Source organism: Kickxella alabastrina (genome assembly GCF_025024165.1).
Source record: "Kickxella alabastrina strain RSA 675 chromosome Unknown BX661scaffold_1, whole genome shotgun sequence".
Classification (NCBI taxonomy): domain Eukaryota; kingdom Fungi; phylum Kickxellomycota; class Kickxellomycetes; order Kickxellales; family Kickxellaceae; genus Kickxella; species Kickxella alabastrina.
In genome coordinates, this window is record NW_026251472.1 from 672,867 (window position 1) to 686,876 (window position 14,010).

General features: G+C 51.4%; 6 protein-coding genes across 6 annotated transcripts; 3 read left to right on the forward strand and 3 right to left on the reverse strand.

Moving 5' to 3' along the window:
* Nucleotides 1–25: 25 nt before the first annotated feature.
* Nucleotides 26–1,241, reverse strand: BX661DRAFT_192644 (mitochondrial carrier domain-containing protein; the record flags this gene model as incomplete). Its single annotated transcript, XM_051537722.1, has 3 exons — nucleotides 26–836; nucleotides 1,045–1,133; nucleotides 1,212–1,241. The coding sequence occupies 3 exons, from the start codon at nucleotides 1,239–1,241 to the stop codon at nucleotides 26–28; spliced, it is 930 nt and encodes a 309-aa protein (XP_051395050.1).
* Nucleotides 1,242–1,997: 756 nt separating this feature from the next.
* BX661DRAFT_175283 (WD40-repeat-containing domain protein) lies at nucleotides 1,998–3,409 on the forward strand. Its single transcript, XM_051534028.1, has one exon. The coding sequence runs from the start codon at nucleotides 2,139–2,141 to the stop codon at nucleotides 3,336–3,338; it is 1,200 nt and encodes a 399-aa protein (XP_051395051.1). The 5' UTR covers nucleotides 1,998–2,138; the 3' UTR covers nucleotides 3,339–3,409.
* A 6-nt stretch (nucleotides 3,410–3,415) lies between these two features.
* On the reverse strand, nucleotides 3,416–5,570 carry BX661DRAFT_221636 (uncharacterized protein). Its single transcript, XM_051538839.1, has 2 exons — nucleotides 5,376–5,570; nucleotides 3,416–5,240 (listed from the first exon to the last, which is right to left on the reverse strand). The coding sequence occupies exon 2, from the start codon at nucleotides 5,216–5,218 to the stop codon at nucleotides 3,500–3,502; it is 1,719 nt and encodes a 572-aa protein (XP_051395052.1). The 5' UTR covers nucleotides 5,219–5,240; nucleotides 5,376–5,570; the 3' UTR covers nucleotides 3,416–3,499.
* A 2,101-nt stretch (nucleotides 5,571–7,671) lies between these two features.
* BX661DRAFT_175287 (uncharacterized protein) lies at nucleotides 7,672–9,999 on the forward strand. Its single transcript, XM_051534029.1, has 3 exons — nucleotides 7,672–8,510; nucleotides 8,730–8,917; nucleotides 9,110–9,999. The coding sequence occupies exons 1-3, from the start codon at nucleotides 7,998–8,000 to the stop codon at nucleotides 9,966–9,968; spliced, it is 1,560 nt and encodes a 519-aa protein (XP_051395053.1). The 5' UTR covers nucleotides 7,672–7,997; the 3' UTR covers nucleotides 9,969–9,999.
* A 160-nt stretch (nucleotides 10,000–10,159) lies between these two features.
* On the forward strand, nucleotides 10,160–13,220 carry BX661DRAFT_175288 (WD-repeat-containing protein). Its single transcript, XM_051534030.1, has one exon. The coding sequence runs from the start codon at nucleotides 10,243–10,245 to the stop codon at nucleotides 13,162–13,164; it is 2,922 nt and encodes a 973-aa protein (XP_051395054.1). The 5' UTR covers nucleotides 10,160–10,242; the 3' UTR covers nucleotides 13,165–13,220.
* A 72-nt stretch (nucleotides 13,221–13,292) lies between these two features.
* Nucleotides 13,293–13,778, reverse strand: BX661DRAFT_195283 (uncharacterized protein; the record flags this gene model as incomplete). Its single annotated transcript, XM_051537932.1, has 1 exon — nucleotides 13,293–13,778. One exon carries the CDS (start codon nucleotides 13,776–13,778, stop codon nucleotides 13,293–13,295), a length of 486 nt encoding a protein of 161 aa, XP_051395055.1.
* Between the last annotated feature and the right edge of the window lie 232 nt (nucleotides 13,779–14,010).

Below are 14,010 nucleotides of genomic sequence, written 5' to 3' on the forward strand. Positions count from 1 at the left end.
GCGCGCAGTGGGGAGTGGCGGGCGGCTACCAGTGCTTGAGGAAGTCCTTGGCCATCTCATACGACCAGAAGCTGACGCCGATGGCCGGCGCCACCTTGAGGTAGTTGGGCACCAGGCCGCGGTACATGCCCAGCACGCCCTCTGCCTTGATCATCTTGCGCACGGCGTCGAAGGTGCTCGAATACTTGTAGTCGATGCCCGACATCGACGTCACCTGCATGCGGCGCCGCAGCACGTCGAACGGGTACGTGATGGTCTGCGCGCAGCACCCAGCCAGCGCGCCGCACACCAGCTTGCGCGTGCCCGATGGCGACGACTCGCCCGGCGGCGTGAAGAACTTGCGCAGCACCTCGTAGCACTGGAAGTTCAGCGCAATGTACGGCGCCACGCCAGCCAGAGTCGCGCCAAAGCCGCGGTACGTCGCACGCAGGCCGCCCTCGGTGCGGTAGATCTTCCCGAATGTCTCGACGATGCCCGGCATCTTCGGGATGATCGGCCGCCCGCGAGCGTCCTTGGGCAGCAGCTCGATGTTCTCCAGTGCGTGCGCTGTCTGCACGCTGATGCGCGTGCGCACGATGTCCAGCGGGTACGTGGCCGCAACCGACGCAATGCCGGCGCCCGCTCCGGCCAGCAGCCGCCGCGGCGTGTCGAGCTCCGTCTTGCCGTCCTCAATCAGCATCTGCTTCAGCTGCTCGTACGTCGCGAACTGCACCGCCGAGTACGGCACAATGCGCACGACGTTGGTGCCGTTGCCACGCATGTACCCGGCCATGCCCTCCTCGCGCCAGATCTTGGCCAGTGTCCCGAACACGCCGTTGTACGATGCGCTGGCGCCCCTAGTCTGGACCTAAAAGCTGGGGGAAGTTGAAAAGTGTAAAGTTAGCAATCGGCCAGTGCAGCGTTGGTTATGCTTAGCCTATTGGCCATCTGCCATCTGCTCTTGCCGATGGTTTCATACCCAGCCAAATGCGACGCTCAATGCCATCAGTTCTGCCTGATAATACTTCACAATCAGCCAGCCCTGGCCGGCTGGCCGACTTTCACCCACGTACCTGGAACAGAATCTTCATGCGCTCAAGCGGGCTGACAACCGTCCGCGACACCGCGCCCGACACACCGCCCGCTACCAGGTGCTTGAGCCATGTCACATCGCTGTTGCCGAACCAGTATCGCGAGCTCCACACGGGTACTGTTGTGCCCTCCGAAGTTACCAGTGCTGTGGACTCGCCGCTGCCTGTCATTTGTAACACTTGGAAAGTTTGCCTTTTAAAAGTTTGAGAAAAATAGGATGAAAAAATAAAGGAATGCAGCGGGAGTGAAGGAGAAATGTAGTCGGAAATTTTTTTGCGCTGGCTGGCTGCTGCTGCTGCTTCCAACAACAAAAATGAAGAAAATATATCCGACGCCAGTCTCTGTTGACACAATCTGTCGAGATAAGGGAATTTTAGAACCTGTGCCCAACCACCGGTTTCTGGTCTTTGCGCGGCAATATTTTTCTTTCTTTCTCTGCCCCAGCGCTGCGTGATCCTCGCTAAAAAGAAGGGAAAAAACACCCTAAAAATACAAAAATAATGCGCCATCGCTTTGGCACCGCCGCCGTGCCTTTATTTTTGCTTGTCTGCCTGACCTTGTGTGTCAATCTTCGCTTCCCTTTTACTTCACACACTTGGGCGCAAAAGGGCAAAGATTGCTTTTCTGGCTAACACACATAAACCTGCTGTTAACGCCAGTTTTCTTCTTTCCTTTGGGCCATTCTCCCACACGATGCGGCTCCTCAAGCCTATTTGCACAATCGCGATATCCTGTGCATATCCCCGGGCAGTTCTGCATTTTGTTTTCGTGCGAATTCTAGAAAGGCAAAAATTCAAAACCATTTTCTCACTGCCGTCGGCTTGATCAGATCAAATCAGTGATGATTTTTGATCTGCGCATGTTTTTTTTCTTTTGGCCAATTTTTTTCATTTTCATTTTCATTTTCATCTTTTTTTCGCCTTCGTTTTCGGTTTACACACAAGCAATGACTTGTCAGTGCGCGCCATGGGTTTTCCATGTTTGCCACAATTTTTTGTTCATATCTTAGCTTTTTTCTTCTGATTTTTGCAATCAGCTTTGCTCAATTTTAAACGACATCATTTCAAATGGAAGGCGGTCAGCGGAAACGTGTCAACAACGACAAACAGGCAAAGCCCGATAAGCGCGCCAGGAGCGACGCCAAGCCCACCAAGAGCGATGCCAAGCCCACCGCTGCAGCCAAATCACCCAAATCACCTAAATCAGTCAAGGCTAAGCCCGCCAAACCCGCCTCCACGGGCGCCGCAATCCCCGCTCTGCCTACGACCCAGCCTGCAAAGGACAGCTTCTTGATCTCGGCCGGCACATACGAGCGCCTCCTCTACGGAATTGAGGGCCGCTTTGTCGGCAGCCAGCTGACCCTCAATCCGCAGTTTATTATCCCCGCCCACACCGGCTGCATCAAGGCCGTGTCTGTTGGCGGTCGCTATCTGGCCTCGGGCAGCACTGACGAAAGCATTAGGCTGTATGATTTGAAGAAGCGCGTGGAGCTGGGCTCGCTGCACGAGCACACAGGCACGATCACCTCCCTGCACTTCCACGGCCATACGCACTTGCTATCGGCGAGCACTGATGGTGCTATCTGCATCTATCGCACAAAGGACTGGGAGCCCCTCAAGGTGCTCAGGGGACACAAGGGCGCTATCCATAGCATTGCTATCCACCCGACTGGAAAGCTGGCGCTCTCGGTTGCCGAGGACCGCACCATTATTATCTGGAATCTGCTTACGGGCAAGCGTGCCAGCCGCACCAAGACCCCGCAGCTGGGAGAAATTGTTGCCTGGAGCCCGTCTGGGACCACCTACGTTATTGGATATGCCACTGAAATTCAGCTGCACAAGGTTGGCCAGTCAGAGGCCATTGCCACCATCTTCTCATCTCAGCGCATTCTTTCCATACTCGTTGTCGCTTGCAAGGGCAAGGAGTACGTGCTCGCTGGATGCCAGGACAAGCGTGTGTACATATACTCGGCCGAGGGCACCGAGCTCGGATCTGTGCTGTGCCACGAGAACCGCATCAAGGGCCTTAGCAGCGTGGACATGACCTTCCCAGACGGCTCAATCCACACAATAATTGTGTCCGTCTCCTCGGACGGCCGGATCAAGGCGTGGAAGCTGGATGACATGATCGAATCAGTCTCGGTCTCGGCCGCAGACAAGGACAAGAACGAGGATGCCGCCGACAGAGAGGAAGTTGAGCCTCTGGCGAATTACAACGCTGATGTCCGGCTCACATGCGTAGCCGCCTCCAATAACATTTACCAATAATTTTTTCTTTGTTCACTCGCCCGCATTTTCTTGAGAATAAGATGAGCTGCAGCTTTTATAAAATGTTAAAAAAATGTATGTAGTTGTAGTTTTTATTTACTTATATGGTGACTTGCACTGTGCAAACATGTATTACTCCGCATCTTTTTTTGGCGCGGCGTCTATTGGAAGGCCTCTGGTGGCAGCGTGCCCCTGACCTGGGGGAACTCTGTCAGCGCCACTTGGTAGTTCCAACCATAGCTCTCGAGGCACTTTAATGTCCACTCCGCATTCAGGCCCGTTTGCTCCTGCAGAGCCCTAGCCATATCCTGCTGCTCCGGAGTGAGGCTCAGGCCCAGGCCACCAGCCTCGGCGGTGGCGCCGACAGCAGTGCCATTGGTGCCGCTGCTGGCATCAAGACCGGAAGACGCGGGTGTCCAACTCTCGAATCCATTGTAGCGACGGATAGTGAGCTGGTCGTTGGTAATGATACATGGGCTACCGGCTGCGGCTGCGGGAGACCCGGGGGGTGCCGGCGCCAGCACAAACGTGCGATCAAACGAGGCTCTATTATGGGTCTGCTGCTCGACAAACTCGCCATGGACAACCACGATGGCCACTGCCTGCGCCTGCCCTCCGGCATTAGGAACATCAGTCTGCCACGCATCAAAGCTGAATCTGTGCGGCTCTTGGATCGGGTGCTGTGTCGCCGGAAGCTGCGCAATGGTCTGTATAACAGCGGCCCTACCAACCACAAGGGCATTGATCCGCTTGTGCTGCGACTTTACGCGCGTCAGGTTGCGACTGATACGAATATACGCGCTAAAGTCAACATGCTTCTGGCTGTCCGGGTTTGTCTGCGCAAATTTGCTGGTCGGGTGCGATGTGTCGACCATTAAGGAGAACTGCGCAGTTTGGTCATAGATGTTTGCCAGAGCGCCGCGGTTGGCGTCATACAGGTTGAAGAAGCCATCCAAAAACACGTTGGCCAGGTCGCCAATGTCTTGGTTTTCGACAAAAGACTGCTCTGTTGCAAACGGCAGGTGCTTGGGTGCAGCGTCCTCGCCTGACGCTACCACCGTCGGCAAAGAAGCGCCGGGCTGGGCGCGCGGCGTTATTGGGTTCATGTCAAGCATGCTGATTGTCGGGAAACGCTGGTGTACCTTGTCCACATAATTGTGACCGCCGTTGGGCTGCGCGAGCTCGGCCTCGACCATCGGGTTCCCAGCAAGAATCAGCTCGCTCAGCTGCGTCAGTGGCACAGTCGACCCGATCGACGACAAACAGTCGAGACTGCTAAAGTCCGACAATATATTGCTCATCAATGACAAGGTCCGTATGTTGGGGAAGTGCAGGCCCAGATCGGCAATGCCCCGAAGCGAACGCAGGCTGTTGTTGGCAAAGCTGATCGCGATCAGACCAGGGTACATTTGAGACGCGATTACCAGGATGGCCTTGTACATTTTATCCTCCTGCTGTGAGTCAGTGCCCAGAGACATAATTATGTTGTCATGCGCAAGTCCGGACAGGTCTAGCGAGCTACCCTGCATGTCCACCCGTGTTTGCAGCAGCGCTATTAGGCGGTCCTTGAGCTTTAAGCTGTCGCTGCCGCTGGCAGCCCCATCACGGCCGGCGCCTCCTGTGCCAAACTTGACCGGGTGCGTTTTCAACTGGAAGGACAGCTTGTCGCCAGCAAATCGAATCCCGCTCAACTTCAGCAGCTCCTGCGCAATCGCCCTGTTCGGGACTGTCATGTACATTATCTCGCCGCAATAATGAATGTCTGCGATGTTGACAGGTCGACCGACCTTGGTGTCTAGAAACTTTATCAGCGATGGCTCGGTTCCGCCTCGCCACCCCTTCAGTGAAACCTGAGCCGACCCAGGACTACCTCCAAGCATTTTAGACTCACCAAAACCGACACTATTAATTTGAACCGCAGCAAAATTGTAGACAAAATGCAGAAAATTAGCTATTTGGCGTTCGGTCGGCTAGCCGTTTGAGCAAAGACACTAAATACACAAATAACTACTGAAGGTCAATTTTTAAATTTTTTACCTCCTGTTTTGATTAAAGTTTCCAAAGTTGCTTTTGTTGTCGTCGACAAAGCCCTGATCTGCTTGCTCTGCGTACTGGTCGCCGTTGGTCCCGAGACGCGAAAATACAGGGTTATTGTTGCTTCGGCCACCCCCTCCAAACCCGCCATCGCCCTGGCCACGACCCTGGCCGCGACCGCGCCCGCGTCCACGGTTGCTCTGTCCTCGAAAGTGGCTCATAATTTGTAACTCGGGTGAATAAAAGTCGATTCGTTGTCCTTGTTAAAAAAATGTGAGCTTGTAAATTCGATAAGTGGGTTGCTGAATACAATACTTCTCGCTGCGTTGGTATTGATACTCTGCTTTGGACTGAATGTATGTATGTGCGTTCGTGTGGGGTTGTGCAAAATCAATAATTTTTAATATAATGTGAGAAAAGAAAAGAAAAGTAAATGTTAATAAAATTGTAAATCCAAGACCGACTTAAAAAAAGCAAAAGAACCAAAAGGGCAAAAAGGCGGAGAAGGGCGACGACGCTTCTTGGCACATCATCAAATTGTGATCTTTTTATATCCGTTTTGCAAAAGTTGATTAGATTCTAATTAATAAATCAAGATGGCTCAGCTGGCAGTCGCACTATGTCAACCACGGTTGATAAAAATGGCAGTGCCTTGGCTTCGCTTCACATGGCGGCCTTCTTGTATAGCAGGCTCGCCGGCTTGGCTGTGTCATACGAGGACATCTCGTTGTTGATAATAATATCGGGGTGGGTCGCCGGATCCTCCAAGAAACGCAGCATCGATTTGTACTTTTTGACCGTCACGAAAATGCTCGCTATGTTTATGACAATTACCAAGAGGCTGACCAGAATAACCCAGTCACTCATCCAGCGAGTTCTTGAGCCAATGGACGTGGTGTGCGACGCAACTGCGTATGCAACCCACAAAATTATCAGCACTGACATCAACGCCTGCAGTCCAATGATTATCCGAAACTTTCTGCGCGTGAGCCGGAGCCGCATCGCGCGCATAACCTCAACATCATCCATTGTAAATGGGTGACTGGGAACTTGTTTTTCGGCAACAGTGTGGTCCATTGTTTTTTGTGCGTGTTAATTGTCAGAGTTTCGTAAAAAAATAGTAATTTAAAGATAAAAGTTGTAGGGGCCTTAATTACTGGGTACAAATGTATTGAAAATCCCAGTTGTGAAAAAAGTAGTGTAAAATTAAAAGATATTTAGAAATAACAACGCAAGACGAGGCAAGGCAAGGCAAGGAAAGGGGCAATGCAGGTTACCGAAATGGGTTGGGATGGAATGAAGACCAAAATTCAGAATTTGGAATACCAAGTACCTGTTTAATACAATATTTGGCGTGGAAGGACAAGATGTTTCAACCAACACTAATACTAAATTACACTTACACGCTTTTTAATATACTTTGGTTTGCGGGTGAAAGAAAGCGATTTCATGGATGTTTCAGGCATTTCCGTAGGTTCAAGACAAAGTTACTGTGTTTTTGTCACCGGCAAGCAATAGACATTTACTACTTGTTTCTCACCTTTAAATTGAAGGTACAGTTGTCAATACAAAATATGTGTTCTTACTCCACACATTTTTTGTAACCATCCACGTATGCCATAAAATCTGCTTCAAGTAAATACAAATACTGAAAATGGAGGTTGGGGAACTCGGGCCAAACAATTGATTATTTAATTTCCTCCCCGATTTCAATTCAGCTCACTCGGCGCTGTCGACATGATAGTGCTACCGGTCACTTTACCAATTTATACTTTGTTAATTATTTTTCTATCAATTGATATTAAAAATTCATAATACATAATGCAAAAGTTCCCATCAAATGCTACATAAACTGGCTCTGCTTTTCATTCTAGTGCCAAAATAGGATGAGGGCAAATGCCGCCAGGATCGCACTACTGCTTCTGCCGTATGAAGCCATTAGTTTTTAATTGTTGATTTGCGTCAATAAAGAGTGGGATACACATGACTATTTCAAACAAAAAGGCAGCAGCACAAATGCCCGCGATGTCGTCTCCAGAAAATAGCAATACAAACCCCTTGTGCATTGTTGGTGGGTTGCAAGACAAGGAAAGAAAAAAGAAAAAATAGGGTTCAAAAAAATTGGGCGCCTCATATGCCCGTCATACAGGATTTGCAAACAATTTTCATTGTAATTTCCATTTCAAGCATATCAAAAAAAGGGCAAAGAAAAGCACACCACTACTAAGCTGTGTATGTGATATTTGTCTGGCAATTGGCATTTTTAATTTTCTGTTATTTGTTTTCTCTTCTCGTCTATAATTGATACGCACATTCCTTTTTTATATTTGAAACAAACAACCTTTGATAATTTTTCTTAGCATTTTAGCCTTCTGCCTTATTTTGTTATATTCTTTTACTTTTCTTTTTTACAGTACGCTTCAAAGGAAGGCCTGCCTTTGGTGACAAACACAGAAAGATCACATCTGCTGCTTTCCACGCGGGCAGCCCACTTCAACTCGCAGCGAGGCTTTTTTTTATAAACACACGCACTCTTTTTTTGCTCTTGCCAGTAAAGTTAATATTCAATATTCTTTGTTTTTATTTAACACCCCCCTTTTCAGACAAAATATTCAAATTCCACAAATGGACGACGGGCCAGCCATAAATTCGGGCAATTCAGACACCTCCAACCGTCCCACACGTTCAAATGGCAGTCCTGCTGCCGTTGAAAAGGTTGAAAGCATATCGGAATTGGCCTTGACTAGTCATGTTTGTGGCAATACTGCGCCGGACACAGCGCCACAATGCGAACAGGAAAACAATGCATCACACGCGACAAAAGAGAATGTTGGGCCTGTAACTGCAACTGCAGATATCGGTGTTACTGCCAGCCCTGACTCTGCTTCCCTTTTTGCCTCTTCTATGCTAGCTACTAATGGCTTGGAACCCCCAAATGACACAGTCGCTATCGATATAGATCCTGGTTTGCAGCAGCCATCTGCGTCGGTTGGCTCCGGGAACGCAGAGGCAGCCCAGCAGCCCAATAGATACCATGTGCAGAGAAGCTGGTCGGCAAACGTGCGCAATGGCTTCTTTAGAATGTCGCTCTTTAATAAGATAAAGCTGTCGACGTATGTGCTGGCAGCATGGTCACAGGTAAGATATTTGGCGCATATTTAGTTTGTTCTATGCATTTTTTGGCAGAATCTGCACTTTGCGCAAGGATTATTTCAAAGAACAATTCTGCTGACATTGCAACATTTATTAGCAATGCAGCTATTAATTTTTACACTTGTACATGGTCAACTAATGCTATGTTTGACTACTTGCTTTTTTACATACACATATATACTCCACAATGGTCACTTATTTTAGATCGTCGCAGGCATTGTGGTTCTAGTTCTCAGTGCGAATGCGCATGAAGAAGGCAAACAGCTCCTGTGCATATTCGTTATACTACACATTGTCAGGCTATCCCTGTACTATCCGCTATATATAAGCAACAAGGTCCATTGTTACGGCGCGACATGGCCCAGCATTCGGGCATCCTCTCTCATAAAAACGTAAGTAGAACCAGCTAAATAACAGTGTATTTATTGTCTTGCTTATATACCATGCTATGTTTGACATGATTTAATGTAAACACGCCGCTTAAACAAGCACCAATGAGTTTTTACCAATAATGATAATAACTGCTTTCTTAATATTTCCTTTCCTAACATTTACTATTGTATTTTAATTGGGTTTCATTGTAGAGTGCAAAAAATTCTCGAACTGTTTGCCTTAGCCTTGTTTTTTTACGGCAACTATGCAGTCTTTGCCGACGATACCAGCAAGCTGACCGCACCGCTTCTTTGGAAACTATCCCTTGCATATATAATCCTCGGGTACATCTACCTGTGCTTGCCAGCCGCAGCCATTGCAACACTTTTGTTTGTCACAATCTTCTTGTTTGTATTTGACTCCTCGTTCAGGGAAAAGCTCACCCAGAAAAAGGGAGCAGACTCTTCTCAAATTTCGCAGATTCCACTGGTGAAATACGTCGACCCCCAGCTCCATCTGCCCGTGGCGTCCGAGTCTACACATCCCTCAGCTGACGGGGCGGCACCGGCGTCTGCAGCGGGGAACGACAAGGGCACGTCTGCGCCTCCGGCTTGCCTTGTGGCTGCCCAGACCTCTACATCCCTGCGCTCAAACGCGAGCCGTCGCCACGGCATCTCCCGCATCCACGTACTCAATCCGTTTGCGCGCCTTGCGCACTGGCTAACCCGCAGCAAGGGGCAACGTGCCTCCGAGGCAGAGCAGTACAATGTGCAGCTCACCCAGTCGATCAGCAAATTTACTCCCCTCGACCCCGAAGACAGCATGTGCGCGATCTGCCTGTGCAACTACGAGGATGGAGAAATACTCCGCCTACTGCCGTGCAACCACCACATGCACCAGGCCTGCGTGGATGAGTGGCTGCACATCAACAAGACGTGCCCGCTGTGCAAACAGGAGGCAATTAAGGTCATTGACTCCCAAAGGCCTGCTACCGAGACTACTCTGGCCCCGGCTTCGGCTCCAGCTCCCGCTTCAAGCGACACCCAGACCACAGCTGTTCCTGTGGCGTAATGTCAGCAAATGCAGCCCATTTTATCACGTGTATTTTTAAAACAAAAATGTTTGATTATTGATTTAATCATGAAATTGTGATCACTGCTTTTGCTGTTGCAAACCAAAAAAAAAATTATCTGAAAATTTGCTGATGGCTCCATTTTTGCCCTGTCTGCCCCAGCCGACTTCATACTTTCGACCTCTGTTGTTGTTAGCCAAGCGCACTTCTTTACTTTTGTATTCTCGCACTTTATTTACAACCAAAACCCCAAATTAAGCTTTTAATAAAATCATGGTAAAGTCGTACTTGCGCTACGAAGCACGCAGCGTGTTCGGCATCATTTCCAGCCCCACGGGAAACGCAGTGTTCGACCATAGCGGTAAGCTGTCGATAACACCAGCTCTGGAGAACGTCATAGTCTGGGACATCAAAAAGGGCACTCAGGTTGCGCGGTGGAGCGACAGCGAAAACAAGGCCGAGGTTACATGCATCGCGCGGAACCCCAACGGCAAGGACTATGCTGTGGGCTATGCTGACGGATCGATCCGCCTATTTGATCTTACAAACAACGCCGTAAACGTTATTCTGAATGGACATCGCGGCAGCATTTCGGCGCTTGAGTTTGATCCTACGGGTACTGTGTTGGCTTCGGGCGCGCGCGACACAGACCTCATTTTGTGGGATGTTGTCGGAGAAGTCGGTCTGTACAAGCTGCGCGGACACAAGGACGAGATCACGGGCATTGCTTTTTTGCCCTCGTCGAAGGATGCAGACTCGGCGCTCAACGCCAGCTCGGAGGGATACATTGTCACTAGCAGCAAGGACACGCTGGTCAAGCTGTGGGATCTCCGGGCGCGGCACTGTGTGCAGACACTGGTCACCCATCGCAGCGAAGTGTGGTCGTTGGCAGTTAGCCCCGACCGGCGTCTTCTGGTCACCGGCACGTCGGACATGGACATGCGCGTATGGAGTATCGATATCGAAAAGCTGGAGGACACTTCCGTTGACAGGAGCAACTTGTCTGCCGAGGATGCAGCCAAGAGCTGGGAGGCTATCACCGAATACGGCACAATCCAGCGGGCAAGCAAGGACCGCGTCGTCGACCTCCAGTTCCATCCGACCGGGTTGTACCTTGCATGCCTGAGCTCTGACAAGCAGGTGGAGGTGTTCCGCACGCGCACCCACGCAGAGATCAAGAAGAAGATGGCGCGCCGGCAAAAGCGTACTCGTGAGAAGCGCAATAAGGACAAGGACTCGGTGGATGCTGATGGCGACGAGAGCAACAGCGGCGGCAGCGGCGACGAGGCGGATGAAAACACCTCAGGGATTACGGCTGCCGACGAGCTCACCTCATTCAAGGTGATCCGCACCAGCGCTAAGCCCGTGTCGCTGGACTTCAACCCGACAGAGTCGGACATTGCTGCACTGCACAGGCAGAGCAGCCTGCAGATCCTCGTGTCTCAGAATAACAACTCGCTACACACGTGGAACCTGCCGATTCCGCCGCCAGGCAAGACCACCAAGCAGGCTAACCTTCCGGAGCCGTCGCTTATGAGCTCGATCGAGATGCTCGGCCACCGCTCGGAACCACGCACTTTGGCTCTGAGCTCCGACAATGAGCTGATTGCGTCGGCCGCCAACAAATCGCTGCGCATATGGAACGCGCAGACGGGCTCGTGCGTTCGCACGCTTGAGTGTGGAACCGCCCTCTGCGCCGTGTTCCTCCCGGGCGACCAGCTCATTGTTATCGGTACGAAGGAGGGCACCTTGGAGCTTTACGACATTCCGTCGGCGTCCCTAGTCGAGACCTTTGACGCGCACGAGGGGGCGGCATGCTGGTCGATCGACGTGCGCCCCGACAAGAAGGGCCTCGTCACTGGCGGTGCCGACAAGTGCGTCAAGTTCTGGGACTTTGAGCTTGTCCGCGAGCCGCAGGGAGACTCCTCAGTTGTCAGCCGCCGCCGCATGACGCTGGAGCACGTCAAGACGCTCAAGATGTCGGACGATGTCCTGGTGGTCAAGTGCTCGCCCGACTCGCGCCTCCTTGCTGTTTCGCTGCTTGACACCACTGTCAAAGTGTTCTACGCTGACACACTCAAGTTCTTCTTGTCGCTGTACGGACACAAACTGCCCGTCGTGTCCATGGACATCTCATCGGACTCGACGCTGTTGGTTACCGGCTCGGCCGATAAGAGCGTCAAGCTGTGGGGCCTGGATTTTGGTGACTGCCATCGGTCGATCTTGGCTCACCAGGAGCCCGTCACGGCAGTCAAGTTTGTCTGGGGCACGCACTACTTCTTCTCGGCCGGCAAGGACAAGCTAGTGCAGCAATGGGACGGCGACAACTTCCAGCGCATCCAGAAGCTTGAGGGCAGCCACGGCGACGTGTGGGCGCTGTTGGTCGCCAAGCACGGCAACTTCATCGTAGCTTCCAGCCAGGACCGGTCCATTCGCGTCTGGGACAAGACCGAGGAGCCACTGTTCCTCGAGGAAGAGCGCGAGCGTGAGCTTGAGGAGATCTACGACCGGGGCCTTGAGGAGAGCCTGGACCGCAAAGAAAGCACAATCGGTCGCGGCGACGATGAGGACGAGGAGATGGAGGGCGAAGAGAGCCAGCGCGCAGGCAAGGCGACGATGGAGACGCTCAAGGCCGGAGAGCGCATTATGGAGGCCCTGGAGCTGGCCGACGAGGAGCGCAAGAAGTGGCACGAGTTTGAGGAGCGGAAACGCAAAATGCCCCAGCTCAACCCGGCGCCGCCAGACACCAACCCGGTCTTGATGTTCGAGAAGCTGAGCCCCGAGGCGTACGTTCTGCGTACGGTCGAGCGGATCCGCGCTGCTGAGCTCGAGGACGCGCTGCTTGCGCTGCCCTTCAGCCGCGTACTCTCGCTGATGGCCTACATTGACATCTGGGCACGGCGCGAGTGGAACACGCCCATCACATGCCGTGTGCTCTTCTTTGTCCTCAAGACCCACCAGAACCAGATTGTGGCCACGCGCACCATGCGCGCCCAGCTGGACTCCATCCGTCAGCACTTACGTGCCGGTGTCAACCAGCAGAGAGACCAGATCGGCTACAACTTGGCCGCCCTGTCATCGCTGCGCACGGAGTGGGAGGAGAACGCCACGGCCCAGTTCTTTGATGAGAAGGACATCCAGAGCATCCTTGATGGCCAGCTCAAGAAGCGCAAATTTACAGGGATCAAGGCCTGAGTTGCCCGAAAATTTTAACTGGATTTCTACTTTATTTGTATATCAAAGACCAACACATGGAAATATACTTGTTTAAAACTTCAAAAATGAAAAAAATTTAAGTGGGCCTTTAAGTTTGCGCTCGCACGCTACCTTTCGCGGCAGAACTGAATCGCGTTGTGGTCGACATCGTAGGCGGCGCGCTCGAGCTTGGCACGCTCGAGCTTTCTTTGACCGGCCTCCTTCTGGCCCAGCTTAGACTGGATAGAGCCAACGAAATTGAAATAGGTTGAGCGATACTGGCTGGCGCTCTTCTTGTTGTACTTGAGCAAGAAAGTGTCGCGTGTGTGCTGTTGAACTTCGGCGGGGTCCTCATACACTATCGTTGAGGCGACGTAATTCTGGGGGTTCAGTTCACCATCAGTAGGAATGTGGATGTGGGCTGGCAGTGGCTCTCCTGTCCTCGGGTCGCGGTGCGCAACGCCGTGCCCAATGTACCTGGTATCATTAAAGTCGGAGATGAGCGGATAGCCGCCCGCTTCGGCCAATCCAGCTTCCATCGCAACATCAGTGGCTGCCTTGATTCCGGTACCGGCACCAGTTCCGACAATATTGGTGTATGCTAGGGTGCTCATCGCTTGTGCTGAATTGTGAATAGTATCTTAAATGCGTGGAACCAAAGTTGGTGTGCGGTATAGATGAAACGGCGAGCACACATAAGGTAAATTTATGCCGAGATGCATTTATGTGCGACTTATCACAAGATCCTCATTTTAATTGTTTTTATTTGCAAGATCGTCATCATCTTTATCTTGGTCGTCATGTGTACAGTAGCCATGCTCCGATTTGCTGCAAATAGGTTCAAAA